This window comes from Sabethes cyaneus, chromosome 1 (assembly GCF_943734655.1).
Source record: "Sabethes cyaneus chromosome 1, idSabCyanKW18_F2, whole genome shotgun sequence".
Taxonomy (NCBI): Eukaryota; Metazoa; Arthropoda; class Insecta; order Diptera; family Culicidae; genus Sabethes; species Sabethes cyaneus.
Genome location: NC_071353.1, coordinates 112,321,457 through 112,346,234, shown reverse-complemented (window position 1 = coordinate 112,346,234; position 24,778 = coordinate 112,321,457). Strand labels below are relative to the sequence as shown.

The 24,778-nt window shown below is 38.7% G+C and overlaps 1 protein-coding gene across 7 annotated transcripts in view; it reads left to right on the top strand.

The window, feature by feature from the left end:
- LOC128732983 (anoctamin-5) overlaps nucleotides 1-24,778 on the top strand; it is a 56,170-nt gene that overhangs the window by 3,142 nt on the left and 28,250 nt on the right. For all 7 annotated transcript variants that reach the window (XM_053826497.1, XM_053826490.1, XM_053826491.1 and 4 more), the window contains exon 3: nucleotides 15,075-15,622. In XM_053826497.1, coding sequence (XP_053682472.1) covers nucleotides 15,075-15,622 — 548 coding nt within the window. The remainder of the gene's footprint in view (nucleotides 1-15,074; nucleotides 15,623-24,778) is intronic.

Here is a 24,778-nt window from a genome sequence, read left to right as displayed (position 1 = left end):
GGTAAAATCCCTTCAACGTGGGAAACCATGGATAATAAAAACAATCTTTAATTTCAGTAAGGTAGCAGGATAACAATAGTTTGTGTTCTTGATTTTGTTAAATTGTTGTCAAATGCACAATCTTTTGAGAATTGAACGTATGCAATGTTACTGCTTTGATAAATGTTACATACAACGCATGTAGCATGTATATATGTTGCATATAGCATGTATACATGAAGAATCGAATGATTACAAGCATGAATACATGCTAGTATCAACACAAAGAGTCTTACGTAGTCCTGCGTCACCTATGTTTGCGGTCGTGTCTTGTACACAACCCTTCTGATTTTTTGCCTTATTTCAAATATTTTTTTCTCGATAACGCGAAAAGCGAATCGATTCGGGTTTATTGCTTGCTAAACATTGCACTTTATACTAATATTTGCAGTTTTGTTTGCATATGTGAACCTCTTCCCCTCTCTCCTACGGCTCCTTGAACATGATCATTCGAAAAAAACATTTGCGGTACCATGGATTGGTGCTGGGGAGCTTATCCGAATTGAAAAATTCCAATACGACATGAAAGAATATTAAATTATCTCGCGTTTGACCCATCCTTTTTTTAAAATTCGAACGCATAACAAAATGGAGGACATTCAAACATAAAAGTAAGGTTTTTAGCCGAAAAAATTGACTTTAAACATTTCTAAAAAGTACAAAAATTGTAATATCGAAAAAAGGATGGGTCAAACACTAGATAATTTTGTTAGCTTTGAAACAAAAAAAGAATCATGAGAATTGCTTCAGCCGTTCTTGAGATATTTATGGTACCGACTTTCAAAACCTGGTTTCGAGAAAAACGACGTTGAAGTTTTTATTCGCTGTGTAATCGCTCCAGACATGCGCGCTACAAATAGCTGTAACTTTGTCAATTTTTGGAATTCATCGAAATGACTTGAAACACATATGGTTAAATTGTTAATCTTTCGAAATAATCAATAAAAAAAATTTCGATTTTTTTAAATTGAAAAAGTACTATGCCCCCTTAACCCTCTAGTGCCCAAATTTTTGATTTGCTTGAAAAAATTTTGAAAATATTTTAAATTTTATCTTTTAAAATATTGAAAGATAAAAAATCAGAAGGGTTGTGTACAAGACACGACCGCAAATATAGGTGACGCAGGACTACGTAAGACTCTTTGTGTTGATACTAGCATGTATTCATGCTTGTAATCATTCGATTCTTCATGTATACATGCTATATGCAACATATATACATGCTACATGCGTTGTATGTAACATTTATCAAAGCAGTAACATTGCATACGTTCAATTCTCAAAAGATTGTGCATTTGACAACAATTTAACAAAATCAAGAACACAAACTATTGTTATCCTGCTACCTTACTGAAATTAAAGATTGTTTTTATTATCCATGGTTTCCCACGTTGAAACCAATTTAATCCTATTTTATCAACAGCACATCTTTTCACTACACTCAAAATAATCCACACGTCCTTTCCACGTGAAAAATCACGTAAATTTCTCTACAGGGATTTACGTGACTTTCAGGTGATTTTTATTGGAAAAAATAATAACATCTATCTGATTTACACGGTAACGCATTAGTATGCGTGCGAACTACCTGAAAATCACGTAAATAGTACAGGAAAAGCTGGGTGGAAAATATTCACATAACTTTTCAGGTAACTTCGACGTGAAATATATTTTGAGTGTACACTTCTAATGAAACGGCAAGCATGCTTGTTCATACAAAGTCGTATTATAACCGAACACTACAGCTGTAGCACATTTTTCCAACACAGATATCAAATTCGCCTTGGTTTAATCGTCTCGCAGTAAAGAATTTACGATCTGTTGTGACAACGAACTTGTGTCATTTTTTTCTGGCACACTTCCCTAACACAGACATCAAATTGGACTAGGTTTAATCGCGTTCGTAAGAAATTTGTTGGCACGAGGGGGTTTTGTCACTCTCTCTGGCGTACTTCCCAAGCAAGGACATCAATATGGTCTAGGTTGAACCGCGGTGTTAAGAAATCTTGTTGAAATGAGGAAACTTTGTCACTTGTTTTGGCTTACTTCCCAAGCACAGATGTCAAATTTGTATAGGTTTAGATCATCGTAAAGAATCTTCCAACCAATCACGAAGCGAGAATTCTGGTAAAACATAGGTTCATTATTTGCAATTTTTCAATAGTTCAACATCAAGAATTCATACTTTTCTTCATTTGGGTCAATTCTTAGAAGATTTTCTGATCGATTGGTGTAAGAATATTGAAAATCGATCGGAAAACCGCTGAACTATTAGCGCTCAAAACCTTTCATTTTTCGTAACGCTCGCATTTTTCGATTTTTTGGAATGACACCCTATCTCAAAACTTGCCGTAAGACGTAGTCCTACGTCAAAAGTTACGGCCATTTTAGTGAATTTTGCGGTGCTAAAAATGCAGTAGACCTTAGAGGGGTTAATCGAAGCGTCTTGCGGAGGAAAACTAGACTTGACTTCCAGCTTGTCGGCGGTGACCAAAGATCCCAAATATAAACTCATCAACCACTTCCAGTTCATCGTTGTCTATAGTCATTGTCCGTGTAAAGATCCGGTAAAATTTTAGAAAGGCGAACAACAACTTTAGAAGCTGCTCCCAAGTCAGGATTGCTTGTAACCATTGAAAAACCATTAGAGTCTGATAGAACATGAAACTTAAATCCTCATTTATGTGATTTGTTTGATAAATTGGATTTTTCATTTTTGTTGTACACATTTGTTCACTACAATCTTTTATCGACTGGTAATTCACTCAATTTGTTCATTACCACAAACTTATTAAGCGGTTTATATTTAAATTTGCTGTTAAAATGGTCTGTGATAGATCCCTTTTTGAATAATTGTCTTGCTTATCAAGATTTTGTCGTTAAGCAGCAAAATTCGCCGGGTTTCATGGAATCTGTTTCTTGGTTATAGGATTATGGTTTTCAAATACCATAAAATGCAAAAATGTTTTGTTGTATAGCTGTAAAGCGCTATATTGCAGTTCATCAAAAAGGCGCACTGAAAATTAGGTGATAAGTCCTATAAATTCCCCTTCCGTTTTAATGCATGTTTGTGTATTTTTCAAGGCATATAAAAGAAGCTAACAAGGCCTGTAACAATAATTTTTAGCTTAAACTCGAAAAAATCAATAAATACAACGGAAACATCACGTTGTCAAATTACCAAAAAAAATTGACGTTAATGCCGAACCCCGCCAATTGGCGGGGTCAGTTCCTAAGCTTTTTATCGCAAATTTCCTTTTTTACCATGAAGTACAGCTTATCAGCTACTCACCAATAATTTTTTTGTTCATTTATTCCAAGAAATAAACAATTTACAACAATTTGAATTTCACTCTGCAGAGCAAAATAATTTTTTTCTCAATTTTCTGGCATTTTTCAAGTTTCGCACGAAATATTTGTTTCAAATTAACGTAGTAAAACAAACAAACCACTCGAATAGTTAGATTAGACTATAATGAGAAGGTATCAGTGGATACCAACATAAAACGAATAAGCATAGTAGATTTATAACGATTTTCCTGAAGCCCGCCAATTGGCAGGGTTGGGAACTAGAGGGTTAATCTAATAACAATCACAGTCAAGAAATTACAATTACAAACACTAACAATTTTCTTAGTCGTCATTTGTGGAAAAAAAAACGAAGAAAAGAAACGACGGACCGTTTCACGTGACAAATTAAAATCAAAAGCGAATGCAACCCGATTGAAAACTCGCTGTAAGGGTAGGCGGGGCAAGACCGCCCCCTTAAGCAAAACCACCTGCGTAAAAAAAAGTTGCAGCTCAATTTATAATTTATCTGCTTTAAATGAACAATTCATCTACGTAAAACACGTAAAAAATAAAAACATAAATATCTGTAATGATTTTCTATTTTTTATTGCGATTTGGAAACACGTCCAAAAAATGGAGTATTTTTTCCACGCGGGGTGAAACACGCCCACTAACGGGGTAAAACCGCCATAGCGTATAACTTTAACAATATTCAACCGATTTGAACGAAACTGGTGGCATTACTTACTTATGTGCCATGTCCGCCGGTTCGGTGGAGCAAAGGGATGAAATCAGAGATCTCCACTGCTGACGGTTACCCGCCATGAATTTTACCTGTCGCCAGGACAGGTTCTCGTCTACAGCCCGGATGTCGTTGGCTAAGTTCCTTCGCCATGAGCCTCTGGGTCTGCCTCTTCTATGCTGTCCTTGTGGATTCCAGTCGAGTGCTTCTCTGCAAACCTCGTTCGCTCCTTTCCTCAAGGTGTGTCCGATCCACTTCCACCTACGTTCACGAGTTTCTGGTGGCATTGGATTCGTGAATTTATCTAATTTAAACAAATTGAATCAGTTTGCCATCAAACAATACAAGTTTCCCCGAGATTAGCAATTTCGAAAGAGTGTCCGGCAACCACTCGTATTGGAAGAATATCAGTAATATAGGTACCAACAGTCTTAAAATTGATACCGTGTAGTTTTCTTAGACAACAAGATGGATCGGGTTAGGCATCCTGGAGTCAATCCCAAGTAGCACACATTGTCACAATTGAGTCTCAGCGACTGATATGCGACAAATTTAAATGTAAAACTTGGGTTACAGTAACTTAAAATATAACAGTAGTGTAACCGAAATAGCGCAACTTATGTAACTAAACACGGTTACATTTACAGTTACTCAATAACCAATATGTAACATGTATAGTTACAAAATGGTTACTATTGAAGTTACACACAAACTGTAAACTGACTTTCAATTGGTGGCAAATTAGTTATATTGAAACTTTGATTGCATAGCGAAAACAATGCAGCAGGTTACAATCTTTAAGGACTAGAGAGGATCTTAGATAAAATATAACAATATGGGTATTAAAGTTCCTGCAATTGATCCGGTGAGTCATTTTTTGGCATTTCAAATTGTTCTGGTTGATAAACCAGATAAGGTACACCGGGGCAAGTGGGACCTAAAAATGCATAGTTTGGGTTTATTCCACTGTGTTTTCTATACCAATGATTATTTCAACATTCTTTCAGCACAGAAACTCTTCAGTGGTATCACTTCGAAGGATTAATTACGAAAAAGGCCTATCAATTTACATAAAATGAATCTGGAGGAGGATTTTCAAAATTATGGCGATAGGTCCCACTTGCCCCATTTACCGGGGCAAGTGGGACCTATATTCAAATTTGATCAAAAAGCAGAAAATAATAGTAAAATGTGTAAGTTAATATACAGCAATGGTAAAGCATTGCAAGAAGCAATCAAAAACAATATTTGTACGAAGGGTTCATTCAAAAATAGCGTAACAAATCAGATCACAATGGGTGACTTTATAATTTATATAAAACACAGATCGTGAGCAATTACGCTGTAAAGCATTATTGTAATAAAATGTAGTTGAATATGCCGTTGTATCCAATTCTTGCGAGACGTAATTTAGGATTAACCATTGTTTAATAGCTCGAAAATACGCTTATGATCTGTTTGTTTTACCATGCCCAATTCGGTATAGCTACTCATGAGAGATAGTTACGCTATAATAACCACAACACTTTATTGTTTCAATTCCAGTTGCAGATTTGCTTAATTATATCAAATTTATCTTTCCAAATTCAATTAACATCGTTTAGGTATTACACTCAAGTCTTTTTTTACACGGTTTGTTTTTTTCGATTACTCGAAAACGGTGCAGCCAAGGAACTATTTACAATCTACGTGAAGAATGTCGAGCTACTCCCAAATGTATTGAGAAATAAATGAATGGTATCTAAGTTACCCCGTTCTTAATACTCAAAAAACTAAACCGTGTAAAAAAAGTACTTGAGTGTACCAAAATATGACCAAACTGTTTGTTCCCTCACAAGCTGTGGATATGGGCTTCTTTTTTGGGGCCCCTTGGTTTAGTCCTTTTCGGTTTTATTTTAAAGTTTTACTGGTATAAATATTATGTAATTGAACTGAAAATGTTCGATAGTTCATCTAAAAAATGTATTAAGACAGGAAGTTTTGTGCTGAAACACTTTATTTTTAATAGGTCGCACTTGCCCCGGTTGCTTTGAAGAGCCGACCTTATTTCGACTCATTTTTTTTAATGCCGTTTGTCAAATTAAACAAGTAGTTTTCGGGTGTAATTTGTTAATACACTTATTATGTTTACCTACTGTCAGAAAAACATGTACTTTTACGTAAAGCCTTTGGCCAAAATATCATTTATAGAAAGGTGCGTCAAACTTACAACGCAAATTGAAAATAACTCTTAAATTGAAAGTCCAATTTTGATGTTTGGAATGCCTGTTATAAATAATCTATAATTTTGATACATGCGTTTGAGTTGTATCTTTCATTTCTAGAAAGGTGGGGTTGGAGAAAATGAAGTTGGAGAGAGTTATGAGCTCCGTTCCCACTTACCCCGTATTCCCACTTGACCCGGGGTACCTTACATATTATTTTTGCATTGCTAAGAAAATTTGCTATATTTTCATAAAAAAATGTTTATTCCATGATATTTGTTCCAAGAGGGAGGAATTATTGAAAAAAGCTATATCCGAGAAAACAAGAAAATGTTCATGGCGCCCGCAGGGAAAATTGGCGATTTAGATTTTTTCCAAACAGTCTACCAGCTACAAGTTAAGCACATTTACATTGTTTTATGTAATTCTGAGATTCTTTGGTCAAACTATGCAATTATTTTAAAAATCTCCTTATCGCACTAGCATTATGCACGACGGTCTTGCGCCGGTTTTACCCCCAAATGACCGATTTACACATTTCATTATTTATTTCAACAAAACTGCATGAAGAGGTACCTAATTTAGGTACTGTCGGATGAAGACAGGATGAGAGATGCGATGTGGGTTGGATTTACTAAAAGTTTTAACGTTTTGAATAAAATAAACCCTATGTTCTGCGGGAACAAAGTTATAAAAACGAAACGATTATAACGAAAAATCTGTTTTCATTTATTTCTCCGATAGTTTATACGAAATTGCGGTACAAGGTATTGTAAAATATTGCGTACGCATTCAGTAATATGACTGTCATCAACAGTTAACACCAATTTGAGCAAGGCCCTGTAAAACCATGGTGGGCGGTTTTACCCCGGCGGGCGTTGTTACCCCGTTTACCCTTATACCGGGCAATGAACGTAGTCGTCCGTAGTTGGCGCGTTGAAAAGGTACCCTCAGCATTGAGTTGTACCGCAGTGCCCTGGGACGCACGTTTAGATCAATCGCTCCAAGAATAGCAGGACAATCAATTCTTCCCTGCAACGTGTCGACAGCAAACAGAGCTCTTGCGATGCTCTTTCGTGTCTGTAGTGTCTCCAAGTGTATTAATCGGCACCGACTTTCATAACTCGGCAACTGGAACGGATATCGCCATGGTAGACGACGGAGAGCAAAGCGTAAGAAGCAGCGTTGAACTGATTCAATCCTTTGCATCCCGTTTTGGTAATATGGATGCCAGACAACGGAATCATACTGAAGACGGACGAGTGCACAGTATAATGCCTTGAGTCTCAAAGCTCTTGTTGAAGACAAATTGCATCGTCCTTGGAACGTATCTTCAAGTACATCTTCAAATCGTCGGCGAAGGATAAACGAGAACCTCTGAGTACATAGTTGACATCATTGAAATACAATAGGAAGATTAACGGTCCCAAATGACTACCTTGTGGGATTCCAGATGAGGCCGGAAACGCATTTGATTGAAAACCTGCATCTGTCGCAATCAGTTGGCGACCTACGAGGGACGAACTGAACCAACGCAACGTACTGCCACTGATACCGAGTCTTTCCAATTTAGCAATCGCAATAGCATGATTGATTTTGTCAAACGACGTAGACAAATCAGTATAAATGACATCCGTTTAAGCACGATCCGCTAGACTTTCGGCAACATATGTTGTGAGACAAAGGAGGTTCGTAGTGGTTGATCTACCTGCGATGAATCCATGTTGGTCGTCACTCAAGTAACGTTTACAGTGCGACCGCAGCGGAGTCATGACTACAAGCTCAAATAACTTGGAAATGGCACACAATGACGAAATTCCTCGGTAGTTGTTGACATCTTTCCGATCCCTTTTTTGTGCACAGAGAACATTTGGGCGGTTTTCCATGCAAGCGGAAATGCCCCGCTTGGGATTGATAGACCAAACACGAGCCGGAGAGGGATTAACAGGTCTTTAATGTGCTTCTTTAAAAACATAGACGGAATACCATCTGGGCCGGATTTAGCAAGCAGCTTGGGAGATTTGTTCGTCCGGGATGAGACATACTTGAGACATAATTGAGATTCGCCAAAGGCTTTATTGTCAGATTAGGCCATCTAAGGTTTACGAAGTTGTGAAAAGCGGAAAAAGAAAGAAAGCCGAAGCCATGGGTTGTCTTCAAGGTTTTAAGTCCTTAAGAAACATGTCTTTAGAACTTGACTCTTCTTTATCGACCGCGAAGTCTGTTATTAAAGTACAGGACAATTACGGGGCTAGTGCAACGATCCTACTGACTGTAACAAAAATTTGAACGGCTAGTGCCGAGTAGGAGAGATTGTACGCGTTTCGTTTGTTTAATTTCGGCAGCTTTCCGACGGGCTGGTGGAGTACGGTAACGTTATACATGTATTCCTGCATTCCACATGCATCTACGGATGGATTTTCAGAGAATCCGTGATCGTTCTCGGACAACGTCCTCGGCCCACTCTGCTATTTGGCTACCGGGAACACTTCAACTCCGACTCGATGCTTTGTCGCTCGCCAGGTGTTTAAGGATTTTGTATTTATTGTCTACTAGCTGACCCGACAAACTTCGTATTGTCACAAATTAAACTGTGTTGTACATAAATCGTGAATCTCGGATGACCTTTGTCACAATCTCGAGTTTTGCAAGTTTCTGAGGAGTTCATGGGTGTTTTAATGTACAAATTTTCCTCACAGTAAAGTAGAAAACAACTCCCCCCATTGCTTAGCCTGATAAAATGAAGCGAATAGCATTTAAATATTCGCCATCATTACAAACCATTTCGCCGAATACCATTTTGTGGAACACGAATTCTCGGTTGACCATAACGCGGAATATAGAGTTTCGCAGAATACCATTTCGCGAGAAACCTTACGCGGGATGTACCATTTCACGGAAAATCTTTTCGTAGAAAGTACCATTTCCCAGGGGTGACCCAACTGAAGGAAAGTAATAGATCTCAGTAGATCTAGGAAAATAAATAAACCTAAATAGAGGTGATCTCTACGGGGGGCTGCCCCCCGCAGTGGCCGGCGCTTCCGACCGCAGGTCGCCGGCAACACTCGCGGCCTGTGGTCGTCTCGCGTTGAATTATCTAATGTTACTATTGATAGTTTTCGGTGGTCTTGTTATTGACTAATGTTTTATGAAAGAGTCTAAAATTTCTCGAGGTCGATTAGTTCTTGAGTTACGCAAAAATTTCTGTTTTATTTGTATGAGAGTCCTTATCCCCCTACCACAGGAGTGAGGGGTCTCAAACCATCATAAAAAAATCCTACCTCCAAAACCTCCCACATGCCAAATTTGGTTCCATTTGCTTGATTGGTTCTCGAGTTATGAGGAAATTTGTATTTCATTTGTATGGGAGCCCCCCCTTCTAAAAAGGTAAGCGGTCCTAATTCCTCATAGAAAAAAAATCATGCCTCCAAAAACACCCACATGCCAAATATGGTTCCATTTGATTAATTAGTTCTCGATTTATGAGAAAATTTGTATTTCATTTGTATAAGAGCTCCTCCTCCTAAAGTGGGGAGGTGTCTCAATTTACCATAGAAAAAATTCTTGTCTCCAAAAACACCCACATGTCAAATTTTGTTCCATTGGCTTGATTGGTTCCGAGTTATGAGGAAATTTGTATTTTATTTGTGTGGAATCCCCCCCTCTTAAAAGGGAGCGGGGTCATAATTCCCCTCCTAAAGACGGAAGGGGTCTCAATTCACCATAGAAAAAATTCTTATCTCCAAAAACACCCACATGTAAAATTTTGTTCCATTTGCTTGATTAGTTCTCGAGTTTTGCAGAAATTTGTGTTTCATTTGTATGGGAGGGGTCTCTAACCATCATAGGACCTTCCCTAGCCCCAAAAACCCCTATATGCAAATTTTCACGTTGATCGGTTCAGTAGTTTTTGATTCTATAAGGAACATACGGACCGACAGAAATCCATTTTTATAGGTAGAGATTTTACTCTGAGTAAAATTTTACTATTACATTTACATTTTACTATAGATTTTACTCCCTCAGGGGTCAGTCCCGGCGTAGTGGTTAGCATTCACGCGTCTCACGCCGAGGACCCGGGTTCAAATCCCAACCCCACAGAAGTCACGATTGACCCAAGCTGGTTAAAGTGACTATAATCTAACAAAAAAAAAACTTTTTTTTACTCTTGTTCTGCCTTTCCTCCTGTCTTACAAGGATGTCCCTCACGTGATCCATCCGATGCCACTGTCTTAGCGAACACCACGCTGGCTCGCTTTATCGGCACCAACGCACAGTGGGACCATTCTGAAAAAAGGTGGTCAAAAGTCTTTTCTCGTTTCTCCTGACGCTTTTGAGCTTAGGTGTCTTCGGAGAAGTTCCTTAAAAAAGTATTCTGCATCTGTTGACATTTTCATACAATTAGATATTAAGGTGATAACATATTTGAAAAAAATCAACTTTTAATAGGAACTAGATAGCATGTTCATGTGTTCGGCAAAGTTGTAAAACTGAATTTTATTAAACTTTGTCGAAGATACTAAGTATCTGCAGCATATGGTTTGCGAGATATAATTGACTTTCTGTCATGACCCCCTTAAAATTAGTTTATTAAGCTCTTTGTACACAAAACAGGTTTGACATGTTCTACAAACTTTTTGTTACCATAAAAATACGTAACTTTCTAGAAGGTGTAAATATCGTATGTTGCTTTATTTGCCTTAAAAAATGATTTGAAACATAAACTTTACCGTTTTTACAAGTAATTTTTTCCGTAAATAGGCACTTACTGGAAGTTAAAGTTGGCATCGCTTGAACCGCCGTAGAATATAGGGTTTATTTCCAATTCCCGTCGTAGTAAGGAAAGCCACTCTAATTTTCATCATTTATTAGGTGGATTTAATGAATACTACAAAAGTTGTTGTGCTAATTTGACTCAAACACACTTACCTTCCAATCCGTGCACTTTGAATTCACTAAAAAGCTATCATTAAAGCATTTTATTGAAATTACGCAACTGACTTTATTTCTTAAATTCGTCGTACCGTTTTTAAATCCGTCCATCCAAATTTTTCATCGTCCGAACTAAAAATCATAACAATGTTTACTAAGCTAGCGCGTATGTATTTGTGTAGGACGGCGGTTATTCTGCAAAATTTCTGCTGGTCATGCAAGTTTTCCCGGCTGCAGAATAACGACAATGCGTTGCACGAGTTATTTTCATTTTATGAATGACGGAAATTGTCTTTTACGAGAAAAAAAAGCATTTAAATAGATCTCAGCTCACTTGGATTGATCGCGTATGATAGTAAACAAACTAAAATATTGGGGAATAACTAGTTTTGAATTGTGTGTTCTTAAAATCGCTGATATTTTTAATAATTTGTGCAGGATAGGACGGGAATAGGCAATTACGACGATCGCAACATACCCTAGTATACCAACAACGAAGCAGCAACATACCCTAGTATAAGTGTGCCAAAAATCACGGCCGGGTCTGCTCGGGCATTTTGAGTTTTGCTTCTATCGTTTTAGTCATTTCAATTATGAATTTACATATGTTTTTACCGGATTTATTTAAAAATATAATTCCACCGAGATTTCAGTTCACTAGGATATCCTATTGCATTCAGTGTACAGCAAGTGCCAGAAAAACGACTGTCATCGCGTCTGTTTACATTAAATCCAATAGAATGTTGTCGATATTACCAGTTTTAGAATTTATTGCTACGATACAGCCATGAAACATGTTCAACTATACGGTTCGTATTAAACGCCACAATCGGTACGTCGAATTTTAATTCACGATGCAGAAATAATAGATGCAGCTGTTCTACCGGTCGGTCGTCTTTTGGAAAAACCGCAAGAGTGCCGTAACGAAGGCATAAACCTTTTTAGAGAAAAGCGTGCACGTAAATGTTCAAGGTATGTTAACAGTAATGAATCATGATTGTATGTAACTATCTAGTAATCTGACTTCTGAACAGAATATCGACAAACGAAGATGTTTTCAGGATCGTCGGATCCGTTGATTTCAACTTTAAGAAGACCAACAGTAAAAACTACAAGGTGCACAGCCCTAAGGGTTGTTCGAAAGGGTGACGTAAGACTATATCAGATCATTAGTTCAAAGACTAATGTAACTGCATTTCTGGCATATGTATGTTTATAAGAATCTGCGAATACAATGGTGGCTTTGAAAATACGTGGACGGGGTTCATCTCTTAAAAATCACTTGTGTGCATCAAAAAGGTTTAAATAGTAATGAATGACCAGCCCACAGATCATTGTATTAAATATGATTATGCGTAGCTTGACATGTTTCAATAATCTTAATTTAACTCGCTTGTGGCCTTTAAAAGGGCCTTTGGTTACAAATAACATTAAAGCCAAAGCACGTTCATCGCAAATATGACGTACCATTCGAATGTCCTTCTCTTTTGACATGAATGGCAACAGGCATGTAAGTTAGCGGCGTCGATTCAGTGTCTCTTGCTCCAAGAAGGTTTCACTAGTTTACTTTCACAGCTTACCGCTTGTTCCATAGCAGAAAATATGGCACATACGCAAAAATTTCTGTATTTTATTTGTATGAGAGTCCTTATCCTCATACCACAGGGGTGAGGGGTCTCAAACCATCATAAAATAAATTCATGCCTCCAAAAACCTCCACATGCCAAATTTGGTACCATTTGCGTAATTAGTTCTCGAGTTATGAGGAAACTTGTATTTCATTTGTATGGGAGCCCCCCTCTTAGAAGGGGAAAGGGTCTCAGTACACCCAAATTGTTACTTGGGCGACGAATTTGTTTACTTTGGTACGTTAGTGACATGTGACAACGATGTGAGTCGTGAAGAAAAAAAGCGGATAGCGGCTGCCAACAGCGCCTTCTATGGATTACGTTGCCAGCCGATGTCCTGTAACTGTACAAAACTCGCACTCTATAAGGCGCTATTTCTCCCAGTTGGTATACCACGAGGCGTGGACGTTGAAGAGAGGCGTTTTTGACCATAAGATCTTGCGTCAATTCTTGGCGACATATTAGGCGAAGGAGTGTGGCGCAGGTGCATGAATCTTGAAATATACCAAGTTTACAAAGATGCGGATATTGTGAAGCGACTAAAACACGACAGGCTACAATGGGCTGGCCACGTAGCAAGGTTGCCGGATGAGAGACCAGCGAAAGTAATATTTAGCAGAGAACTCGAGGCAGACTCCGTACTCGTTGGATGAGCGCTGTTGACGTGGATGCTAGAGCATCGGGTGTTAGGGGTGACTGAAGAGCTGCATCCCAAGACCGAGAACTGTGGAGACGGCTCCTGAATTTGACATGGATTCGTTAATTGGACTGTCGCCGACAAAGTAAGTAAGTAAGCTTTAACCGACTGAGGCTGATCTGAATGATGTCTGAAAATTGCTGACAATCGACCAAAACGTGGTTAATCTGTGCATTATGCTGGTCAACGGGTGTACGCTGATCCCTCCGATCACCGGTATGTATTCCTTCTACTGGCCGACCTAAGCATTGAAATTCCGGATAACTATCTTGATGTCATGTTTTGGGCAGCGCCAGCGGTCGTATTCACGCTCTAACTACGTGTAGAATTTCTCCTCGTCGTCATCGGCACTTTTGAGGCGAGGGCCGTGCACGTTGATGATGCTTATGATGAAGAACCCACTTTTGATATTCCCAACCTGCACATTCGAGGATTGATTCGCCACCACCCGATCACCCGTTCCCTCATCTCTTCCATCACTATAAAAGTTGTACCCAGCTAATGTGTGTTGCCGCAGCTCTGATAGAAGGTATGTCCATATCTGAACGTGCGTTCTGTGGAAAATAAGTTCGAAGTGCGTACTGTGGGAAATATGGAAGCTCGAAGTCCTAAAGGAAGAAGGGCTCCCCAGGTAACCAACTCCGGTGGAAGCCAAGGTCGTCAGCATACGACCTTGGCTTCCACCGGGGTTGGTTACGTGGTATCCACCAAGATTGGTCGTATCCCGGCTGGTATCACGAGAAGGTTGGTGTAGGAGTTGCTGAACAAGGCACCGATGGTATATTTTATTCAGTAGTTTACCAGCCCACCATATAGGTTCGTGACATTTTGGGAAAAAATCTAAAATATGCGATAACTTTGCAACCAAAGTTCCAAGAAATTTGCGACCCTCTGTAAACAGGTGTATTTTAATTCTGTGAAATCAATGTGTTTGCAAAATAAGTTCGAAATCATGCGAATCTTTGGAGAACTATGACTTATGTGAAACTGAAGAATTTCTACAAAAAATGTTAATCTTCTAGTGAATATTTTTTCTCCAAAAGACCGATAAACTTATTCACAATTCACAATTACAGACAAAATATACAAAGCCGGTTATTTACAAAATGTTTGGCAACATTTTTGAAAATTACATATTTTTCAATTGTTCTAAAGCAAGTAAGTTTACAAGTTTTCAAAGGTTTGCTTTAGTTATGAATCACACAATCATCAATTCACATCAATTTAAGACGTAAACTATTACAGATGCTAAGAAATGGACTAATGGGCAATTTTTAAATTTCAAAAGTTTGAGAAAACTCACTCAACATAAAACATCTGTGCACTGTGATCACTACATTGTTTTCCCATGAATGCAACAAAAAGGTTTCCATTTAATAAAAAATTTGACCAAAATTCGAAAGGTTATGACGTTTTCTTGCATCTCAAGCTTAAAATAGATATCACGTATTCGCGACAACCATTTGCTTACATATTATTTCAATCAACAGTTGAATCAACTGCTTTTTTTTTCTTTCTCTCCTTTTCCATGCAATCTACAGTCAGCCAGTTGGACGATGGCGATAAACACGACCTGAACGACGACAGCCAAAACAGCGTCAACTATCGCAATCATCATCGCCAACATTATCATCATCAGCCTCAGCAGCACCACAGCCAACCCCACCTCTACCAGCAACAGCAGCAGCAGCCTTTGCTATTCCAGAACCAGCCGCCTCTGGCTGTTGCCGATTCTACCGGTTCACTCGATTTCGATTACTACGAAGATATGGATGAACGAGACAGCATCTATCTGGACGCTGTGTCCCTCAGTTCGGACGGCACACAACGCAAATCGCTTTACCTTTCGCGACAAACCGTGTACCACTCGGCCGAGGAGCTCCCGCTGGACGCGACCACGGTGGTTGATGGATCCGATATGGTGAGAAGCATTCAGGCAACCACTGAAGCCCTGCTGAATGATTCCCGCACTAACGGCGGACTTCCTAATATGCCATACGAGACACCTCGGAGCAGTGCCGGACCCTCGTCGGTTATTACCGGCGGCATTCTGAAGAGGCCGGGCCTGACCACCAAGTACAACGAAGAGGTTGCTACTCGTGACTATTCTTCTCTATCTTCCGCTAGCACTAACTTGATCGCCGGTGACCGTAAGCATGTTGAGCCAAGACAGATAGTTACATATTCGCTGTGGAAATCTAGGGTAAAAGCAATGCGTCATACTTGCCATCATCATTTTTATTTACCTCACACTCGGGGGTCGGACGTGCTGCCTACTAACGCTAACCATAAATGGTCCTACACCTCATGGGGGGAAGGGCCAAAACGTTTTATCCACTAACTACTGAGGGGGTAGGTACGTAAGGGGTCTCAGCGGGGCTGCGGCGGGCGTAAAACAGCAGGAAAGCACCCAATAATGGTTGTCGAGTTTCCACTAGCAGGAGAAGGCCGCTAAAATGGCACGGTGTTTCGTGATATAATAACACATCCTATTCATTTAATTTCTTTTTCCTGTTCAGTGACTTATGGGTAAACAGGTGTAGGTGTATGAAACATACGTACTGTAGGTGTTTGGGTTTTGTTTTGTTTATTTTCGGTTCAATTTTCACTGTATATATCACGATGTAATATTATTATTTTTATATTTTGCTGACCTCTAATTGAACTTTCACGGTTTTGAGTTATCAATTTTTTCTATATAACTTAAGATTCAAACACGCGTCATTGATTTATGGGATTTCAAAGCAGTTTTTCAAATCATTGATTTCTGGGATTTCAAAGCAGTTTTTCAAAGCTGTGTTCTGACAGACGCATAGAACGCAATGATAAATTTTCGTGCACCTATCTTTTGATTTGAGCGTAAAAACTGCGTTTGAAATCCTAGAAATCACTGACGCGTGCTTAAACCTTAACGAAGAGTAGAAACGGTGTACAAACTTTGTATTTTCTGCTTACTGAATATACAACCACATTTTGTACCAGATTACGAAACCTACACATCCGTTGATAAGAATGCATCAGATTCCATAGCAGTCGCCAGTTCTATAAAATGTTTATTCCTCACAGGGTTTAATTAAGCAACCGCCAGCGCTAATCATTATCGAAATGTAAAAGCGGTGCACCGATGGATGTTTATATACTGATAACGATAATCATCCTCAGCTGGTCTGTTCCACAGAGTACCTTATCCCGTGAAATTTAACGCGTGTTAAATGGGGTCATGTTATTTTTGGCTTAGATTGCAATAAATTTAAACAGGTGAAACATTCCGTGATTGAATGTCTGTAAGTAAGAAGTTTGGTAAGCGATAACCTGCGTTATCTTTCAGTTATTGACAACAATGTGCTGTACTAGAATCCTCAGCTAAATTTCTTGGCTATTAGTCTTTTGTTTTGTCCATTGACAAACCGAAGGAAAATTGCACTTAAAGAATACAAAATGTGCCATTCTGTTTCAATTGAACGTAAGCCACATTGAATTTTCAATGTCATTTGAATTAATTTTTTCCTATATAAAAACATCCAGAAAGCTTAGGTAAAATGTAATTTACTCTGCTATGAATTGACTTAATCGTGGTCATCGTTTAAACAATCAAATAAAATATATTCAAAGCGAATTGTCTTGTTCATAAAACTGATTGAGCTGACATGACACCATAATAACAGATGGGCAAAAAAGGTATCTAAACGGCATCAAATAGATACAAATATTATACAAAAATCACACAAAACGATACAAGAAATAATACAAATTTAACAGTAATGAACAAACAAATCCAATATATAAATGTAATTTATGTAACATATAATGTAATTTTATATGTTTGCATGTACCGCTGTAACTCCGGAACGTCTAGACGGTTCTTCATCAAATTTGAAATCAGAGGTAGGAAAATTCAACGCCTGGATGTTTAAACCGAACATCGGCAAGCGATGCATTCATAAATATTGAGAGAAACAACCGGTTTAATTCCAATTTACGAATGAATCAGATACATCCACACTCTAGTAGACGATATTCTACGGAATTCTTATTACACGTTTATTCGTACGCTTCTTCAAGCCTAATGATCTGTTTTACAATGGGGTCTTTATATAAACTTCTACTCTAAGCTATGCCTACTGATTCTCCTACACTCCAAAGGACCGCTTAGTATACGTATTTCATATATACCTCAAACGTGTTAAGGGAAGCACTTGCATTTTTATAAATTACTATCAATACTTACTATTGTTATTCATACTGTTGTTGGCAAGTAAGTGACCCTACTTACTTCTTACTTCTAGACCCTACTTACTTCTTACTTCTAGTAGCATAGAGCCGGGGTGGCTTGTGCCGTGTCAAGTGTTTCTCTCCACTGTACTCGGGCCTGGGCTACTCGTTGTCAATTCGTTTAGTGTATAAACAAACGCTAGTTAACTCCAACCGGGTCGAGTCCTCTCGCACGTTGGGCCCCTCTCTTGCTGGTGTCGGTGGGGTTTTTAAAGACAACAGTTTTCACTGCACAGTCATCCGCCATCCTTGCGAAGAGGCCCACCGTAGTCTTCGGACTTTCGCCAGATGTACGATGCTACTCATGGTTTATTAGCCTTCACCTTTCTCCGCTTTCCATTTGTACTTCGCCAAAAATAGTCCGCAACATCTTTCCTTCAAATACGGCAAGTGCACGGAATTCTCTGGAGCCTCTTCCTACCATATAGGTATTTGGTTTGCGACGCATTGATTTGTAAATGCTCCTAATTAACCTCCGTTCTTAGTCGAGCGTAGATTGCCTCCGCCGTTCCAAGGTTTCTGGTAATCATATCGAGGTTGTCTGCGAGGGTTAAGTCCCAAACAGAATGTTGTGTCAACGCATCCGTCAGCGTCAATTTGACAGTAAAGCCATGGAAAAACTGTCAAATTGTCGATGGATGCGTTGATGCTGCATTCTGTTTGGACCTTTAGGGGTTGGCTACTCTTGCTGAAAATCGTTCCTCTCTTTTTGATTCCCTCTCATGAAACCTTCACGCACACGGTGCACATCAATCGCTTCAGGGCAGCTTTGATCAGCCGCGTAAGTTTGTCCGGAAAGCCGTAATTGTGACTTATCCGCCGTAGCTGTTCGTGTTCAACTGAAATCTACGAAAATAGGATGCATAGGCACGATCTACTTCCGACATTTCTGGAGGATTTGTCGTAGAGTAAAAATTTGATCCGTTGTAGTGTGGGCCCCAATTAAGTCCATCTAATACCGCCTTAAAGTCTACAAACAGATGATAATTATGCAAGTTGTACTTCCGGAACTTGTCTAGCAACTGACGCAAGGTAAATATCTGATCCATCGTTGAGTGACTCTTACGGAAACCAGCTTGGCACTCGTCGACAAAGGAATTCGTTACGGGCTCAGTCTACAGAATAGGATGCAGGAGAGCATCTTACAGGCACAATTGTGCAATGTAATACTTCAATAGTTTTTACATTCGAGTCAATGTAATTTTTTAAAAATGGGGAAAATCCTGTGGAATGCTTCGTGCAATCGCTCGCTTCCCGTTTTTAGAAGTTCCACCGGGATACCGTTCTTCCCAGCAGTCTTACCATTTTTCAGCTCACTGAATGCCTTTTCAACCTCCTCTTGTGTTGGTGGCTCCACAGCTTGGTCATCGCTCACAATTCTTATCCTGTTTCTGCTGATCCCTGTGTTTACCAACCTCTCCATTCAACAGCATCTAGAAGTACTCCTTTCACCTCGCTGCTACCGCCATTTTGTCAGGAAGCAGGTTGCCAGCACTCTTATTGCTCTTATTTATTTCGTTTATTTATTTATTTATTTATTTGTTTATTCATTTATATAAATATTTCCATAATAATAATACAAATAACCTACTAATGGTTGTCAAAGTATGTACTGCTACTCGATTAGTGAGAAAAATGCACTTTTGTTTCTTTCTTCAACCTATAAAATGATGTTAGTCTCTTTATTACGTGAGGGAGGCTGTTTCACAGTAGTATAGCGCGATGTCTGAACGAGTCTCGCAATATATTAGTTTCACACCTTAGAAGTAGCAAGTTCAGCGTTCTAGAAAGTGTTGTTGTGGTAAAAAAGTCTTCTAAGTAGACTGGAGAGTGATTTAGTATTTTATACGTCATACTGCAAATACTAAAATTTAAATATGTATTCCCTGTAACTACAATCAAGAATCAATTTAGAAAAACTTGAGATGTGGTCAAATGTTCTTAATCCGTAAACTAATTTGGAGAATTAATAGCAAGTTGTAACTTACGAAAGTTTTCGTCTGTTGACTGAGCGAAAGGTACATCTCCATATTCGAATAGTGGAATTATTATGGATCGTACAAGTTTCAACCTCATATGCTGTGGAGTACAATGTTTTAATGCTACCAAAGTGTGCAATGCAAAATAAACTTTTTGGCAGACCGCATTCGTTTGAGCCTTCCAGTTCAGATTACTGTCCATGAAAATGCCAAGATTTTTCATAATATCGAAGTAGTTTACATTTTCATTACCCAGTTTGACAAGAGGAGCTTCATGTACATCCAAGTGTCTCGTCCTAAAAATGATTGCTCGAGTCTTACGTGCATTTAGTTCTCAGCGCCGATAAGAACGTGTTCCTCGTACGCGCTTTTTTCCGCAGCTCTAGTCTCTCTATACCTTTCTCTGTTCTGACATATAGCCGCAGTAAGCATGCGACTCTTAGGGTACCTTAACCTGGTTCTTCTCATCTATCACTCTCACATTCGGCATCCAACCAGCCGTTACGCTGTCTTCCACGCGTCGTCCCTACTACCTCGACAACAACTGCGAGTGTTGAAATGGCTCCATGGAGGGCTGTGACACTTTATTCCTCGTTCCTTCCGGCTGTTCTGTATTTCGTTGATCAAGTTTTCTGGCTTTTTCCGCTGCTACACGCTGTTTAGCGTGTTGTTTAACCAATTACACCACCAGGCCGTCTGATATCTTACAGTCTAACATCAAATTGTACGGAGGTTTTACTAAAAATCCAGGTGACACTTTAAACTTGATGATGGAAACACATTTTCCGGGCTCAACTGTGTGTGTGGTCTCGAAAGGTATAGGTGTAGAAAGTTGTTCTACAGAGATTCTCTCAGAATCTAGTAGATCAGACGGTATAGCACCAGACGTATCTGACGAAATCTTTACAACAGCAAGAGTGGTAAATGCTGTAAGACCATTTCAGCCATTTAAATCTGCAGGTGTTGACGGAGTATTTCCAGCACTGCTTCAGAAAGGTGAAGCAGTCCTGGTACCGGCGCTCATGCAGATTTTTAGGGCAAGTTTAAGATTCAAATACATTCCATCGAAATGGAGATCAGTTAAGGTCATCTTCATACCGAAAGCTGGTAAGAGAGACAGGACGAATCCCAAATCCTCCAGACCTATCAGTCTATCTTCGGTTCTACTGAAGACAATAGAAAAAGTTCTGAAAGATTATGTCGATTCAACATACATGCAATCATATCCATTATCTGAATATCAGTTTGCATATCAATCTGGTAGTTCAACAGTAACAGCACTTCACACGCTAGTAGGTAAAATTGATAAATCTCTTTCAGTAAAGGAAATTGCACTTTGTTCTTTCCTGGATATTGAAGGAGCTTTCGACAATACTTCCTCTTCATCTATGAAAGATGCGATGAAACGAAGAAAATATAATACGCACATAATCGACTGGATTCATGCCATGCTGGCAAAAAGAGAAATCACTTCTGAGCTTGGAGGGTCCTCTATGACAATAAAGGCAATGAAGGGATGTCCACAAGGAGGAGTTCTTTCGCCACTTTTGTGGTCTTTAGTTGTAGGTGATCTACTTAGGAGTTTGGAAGCTGAAGGTTTCGAAGTTGTTGGCTTTGCTGATGACTTTGTCATCATGGTGAGAGGAAAATTTGATAACATAGTTTCGGAAAGAATGCAACAGGCTCTAAGGCTTACCCAATCTTGGTGTAAGAAGGAGGGCTTAAGCATTAATCCGACAAAAATCGTAATTGTCCCTTTCACTAAAAGGAGAAAACTCAACTTAAAGCTTCTCAAGCTTAAGGGAAAGCAAATTAAATTTAGTGAACAGGTAAAATTCTTAGGTTTAATTCTGGACGCAAAGTTAAACTGGAATGCACATCTCAACGGAGCGATAAACAAGGCAGTCAGTGCATTGTGGCTATGTTCAAAAACCATCGGAAGGAAATGGAGCTTAAAGCCAAAAATGATAATGTGGATCTACACATCTATTATAAAACCGAAAGTTACGTATGCTTCGTTAGTCTGGTGGCCAAAAACAAAGGAGGCTACTGCTGAATCAAAGCTTGCAAAACTTCAGCGACTTGCGTGCATTGCAATAACCGGAGCAATGCGTAGTACTCCATCGAAAGCATTAGATGCAATTCTCAATCTGCTTTCTTTGTATGAATTTGTGCAATTGGAAGCAGAGAGATGTGCTCTGAGGCTTAATAAATTTAAAAATGTTTCATCGGATCATTCTGGTCACATGTGCATTCTGAATTACTTTAAAATAGGGCCTGTGTTAAGTATGAATGGAGATTGGATGAAACCTGAGGATAACTATGACACTCCCTACAAAGTGTGCGAAACATCGCGCCAAGATTGGGAGATTGGAGTTCCTATGGTTCGTCAAGGCTCAACGATATTTTTCACTGATGACTCAAAAATTGATTCAAAAACTGGTGCTGGAATCTGTGGCCCTGGAACAAAAATTTTAGTGGCAATGGGAATATGGCCAACTGTGTTTCAGGCGGAGATTTTTGCAATAATTGAATGTGTAAATGTTTGCTTGAGGAGGAAATATAAACATGCAAATATTTGCATCTTCTCTGATAGCCAAGCAGCACTGAAGGCACTAAGTGCTTGGAAATGTACTTCTAAAATAGTTTGGGATTGCATTCTTTCTTTGCGACGTCTATGTCAAATGAACTCAGTCAATCTGTATTGGGCTCCAGGACACTGCGGCATTGAAGGCAATGAAATAGCAGACGACTTAGCAAAGGAAGGCTCTAATTCACAATTTATTAGTCCGGAGCCTTTTTCTTTTTCTATTTCTATAGCGCGGGTACCACGATATTTCTATAACGCGGTTTTCCGCGTATAACAAATACACGTTGCATATGGATATTAAGTTAATTGGGGCTTAACTCGAATTTTGAGCGATTTTAAACAGTTACGGCCGTGGTGTCTTTTAAGAACTTGTAGGGCATATAACAGTTGACTCTCTAAGTGATGTACGGAAACCACAAAGTTACGGGTTGGCCTGCTGGAGGTTCCGGAATATCCGTTGAAATTTTCGTATTGGTATAGTTGGTTAAAATTGGTAAAATATTTTTGAAGTAATTAAGGTCGGGTATCTGAAACAAAGTATAAAAAAAGTAATAAATAAGTGACCTTAGGAAAGCGTAAGGTGGTCCTCCGGAAAATTCAGAATATATTGTGAATATATTGAGTGTAATTTGACTACACTAGAAATATATTTCGACTATTTGTGACTCAATTTGGCCATTGGATGGTTTACCGGGAGAAAATTCAAAGCTTACCTGAAATTGGTTATTTGAAATGCAAATGTTTTAATTTGTAACAGATCAAAATGAAATGGAATATCAACAATCCTCAACTAAATGGGCCGCTCACGACTCGACATGGCCGCCAAAACGTTCACTGGAAAATGAGGATTTGCAGTCAAAGTGAACAATAAGTGAAAATTCATGTTGAAGTCCGCGTTACAATTTGAAAAGAGCTTGATATAAAATATTTCGGATTTAGAAACAGAAATGATGCAAATACTGCAAATGTTCGCTGACAAATAAACGTCGCAAGTTTGTTGAAATTACCAATACCGCTAGTGTCATTTGATAGATGTGGTATAGTAAACTGAACTACCGGTAACATTTACTATGCATATCTAATACAAATTTACAAATCTAATAGTAAATATATCAACTTTTGTATAAGCTCTTCACCAGGTGTTGTGCTCTTCTGCGAAAATCTTAACAAAAATCTAACCATCGTAGTTGGCCATGGCCATCCCGTAATCCGCGGTGACGGTATCTAATATTTTTATGGGTTTTGCCTGAGAAAAAGTGAGAGAGAAGTATTATTGCTTTTGTTTTCACCTTCTCCTGGACAATGCAGAATGGGATTTCTTGTAAGAGCGAACAGGCTACGAAAACTTTGTTGCTTTCGTCAACGCGATAAGCAGTTCGATGCCGCTGATAATCAATTTTAATTATTTAATATCGGATCTCGATGCATTTCATAGTGGCCAGGTTGAGTCACAAACAGCTGAATTTATATTTCTATTTCACATTGTTCAATTCGAGGTTGAATGAACATAATTCCGAACTCAAAGAACAATTTTCGCTCGTTGACCACTTTTACCGATGTTCCGGATTTGTCGGAGAATCGCATGATGACTTCTCAATAGCACGGATTGTTCACTTTACTTGTATTATGCCAAATAATAAGTCATAGGGACATTAAAAAGAATTTTGAAGCTATGAGAAGACTTCACAGAAATGAAAATTTAGCGGCTGTTCCGGAAGCTCTGGAAGACCAAGTGGAGATGTTTTCTGTCTCACCAAGCATCTGTAAGATGGAAAAATATATACTTGACATCTTTCCCAAAGGAACCATGGTCGTGTTGATTCAAAATTTCGTAAAATTCGGGTATAGCCCCAATTAACTCAATTTCCATATGCTACGTGTACTTGTACTTGTATAACGCGGTTCATATAACGCGGTCCCAATTACCCGCGTTATACAAATATTGACTGTACTTTATTTTTCTGCAAATACCTTTTATGTATTCTTAGTGTTTTGCAACAAACTTAACTACTAAAATTAAAATAAATTGGGCAAGCTCATGTTTCAAATACATAACTGTGTTTCAATTTGAAGTATTATTTCATATTCACGTATGTTTTGAAACAGATTAAAACTGTTTTTTGCCTATAGTGTTTCTTGCTATCCTTCAAATTTTGAAGCAATTTGAAAGATACTAATGGATAACAAAAGTAATGACCTAATATGGAAGCGACATATGAATCAGAGAAAGATTTCGTTCAATTTCAGATATTTAAGATGATAAAGAAATAATAAAGAATCAGGCATGGCACAATCATTTTGATTCAATTCACATTCATTTGACAGGACCGTCTCAATCAAGCAGAATCTGAAAAAGTTATGTATGTTGCATTTGTAGAGCTAGTTATTATCTTCAAATTTGCTG